This window comes from Aplysia californica, unplaced genomic scaffold (genome assembly GCF_000002075.1).
Source record: "Aplysia californica isolate F4 #8 unplaced genomic scaffold, AplCal3.0 scaffold00011, whole genome shotgun sequence".
In the NCBI taxonomy this organism is placed as follows: Eukaryota; Metazoa; Mollusca; class Gastropoda; order Aplysiida; family Aplysiidae; genus Aplysia; species Aplysia californica.
In genome coordinates, this window is record NW_004797281.1 from 362088 (window position 1) to 363773 (window position 1686).

At 37.4% G+C, this 1686-nt stretch overlaps 1 protein-coding gene across 1 annotated transcript in view; it reads left to right on the forward strand.

The window, feature by feature from the left end:
• The window catches only part of LOC106012057 (monocarboxylate transporter 3-like), a 17649-nt gene that overhangs the window by 13089 nt on the left and 2874 nt on the right, over positions 1-1686 (forward strand). The window contains exon 5 of the mRNA XM_013083748.2: positions 506-554. Within this exon, the coding sequence (XP_012939202.1) occupies positions 506-554 (49 nt within the window). The remainder of the gene's footprint in view (positions 1-505; positions 555-1686) is intronic.

Sequence of the window (1686 nt, forward strand, 5' to 3'; positions counted from 1 at the left end):
CCCAAAAAAAAAAAAAACCAAAGGAAAAAGGAGAAAAAAGAATAAAAAAAGAAAAAAAAAAAAGAGGAACAAGGAAAAACTATCATCATAAACACGGCTTAACGTTTAAACTCAAAGGCTTTTTCTGGCGCTATCATTATCACCCAGAAACAAAAACCCAAATGTATCTCCCTGGTGACATTTCACGTGCCTTTTTAGTTAAGTAAGCGTCTCACACATTCTTGCCTACTTTAAAAAAAATTAAGATAAGGAAAACAGAATTTAAAAATAAATATAGTTAATTAACGAAGCTATGCTTTATTTTTAATAACCCCCCAAATAGCACGCCCTTGGCGTTGTCGAATGAAAAGATTGTGTGTCCTCAATGACTTTAAAGACCTTAAAGAGTTGAAATGGGAGTAAAATGCATTTGTCACTGCAATGGCCTTTGACCGACCTATCTCCGTCACCAGGTATGAACAGCCTGGCGTCCATGTTCTGTTTTTTCGGTCTGGGCTTGTTCCAGTTTCACGCAGGAGCCTACATCTTTGCCGTGGGGTTTGGCATCTACGCGGGTAAGTTACGATCTACATCTTATACAATCTAACCTGCTCTAACAGCCTCCTGTACAAGATAATCACCTGTACAAACGGCCAGTTCCAATTTCCTTCCTTTGTATTTTCTACATTATAATGCCACTGTGGAGAAGTAAGAGCAGCTATCGGAATTGAGTCTTGCCTGCATTACATAGAAAGACAGAGAATAAAATGATTTGGCCACCTGTTACGTATGTCACCTGGCCAATCAGCCTCGAGAAACTACAACATCAAGCACTCAGGCTATAAAGGAAGAGGAAGGCCACACAAAAGGTGGACCGAGGGTTTCAAGGAAACCCTGAGAAAACATAACATCACAACTGAAGAAAGAGCTGCGGAGCTGGCCTACCATAGAACACTGCATCTCCCCTCGCCTAACGGCAACAGAGGATGAAAAGTAAAGTAAAAGTAAAGTAAGTAATGCCACTGTGTAAAACGACCACATGTGAAAGACGGCTGCTTTTTCCTCAACAATGGGAGGCTGTCTTTGACAGTTTGGCTCTACATTTGAAGCTCTTTTCAACATCGACAGGTCATGTAAGAAGTAGGACCCCAGAATATAACGTCTATTTCCAATAGGACTAAGCCAATAAATGGACAGAGAGACAATTTAATTAAGATAATAATAATTCAAGTCTATGAGCTATACTGTACAGTCTGTCGTATCAAATTCAGAGAGATCGCCTGCTTTTCTTCTACTTATAAAGTCGGGTTTCGGGTCAAGAGAAGTTTCTCATATAAAAAAAAGAAAAAAAAAAGAAAGAAACGAAGCTAGAATCGGGGATTATTTTTTCTTTCGGTTTACCAGTACCGCTGTTTTCGGATTAACCGTGCTCGACTATATTTCCCAGATTACAGCGGACTCTGCTGTAATTCGAGTCAATGGCACATACATGTATTTAAGTAGTCATTCTGATACTATTGAGCGACGATATGCGCTAAACAAATGCTGTTTATTATCGCTATTGTAATTGTTATAGTTATTATTGTTGTTATTGTTATTGCTATTGTTGTTGTTGTTGTTGTTTTTATTATTATTATTATTGTTGTTATTATTATTATTTTTGTTGTTGTTGCTGTTGTTATTATTGTTATTATTATTATTGTTATT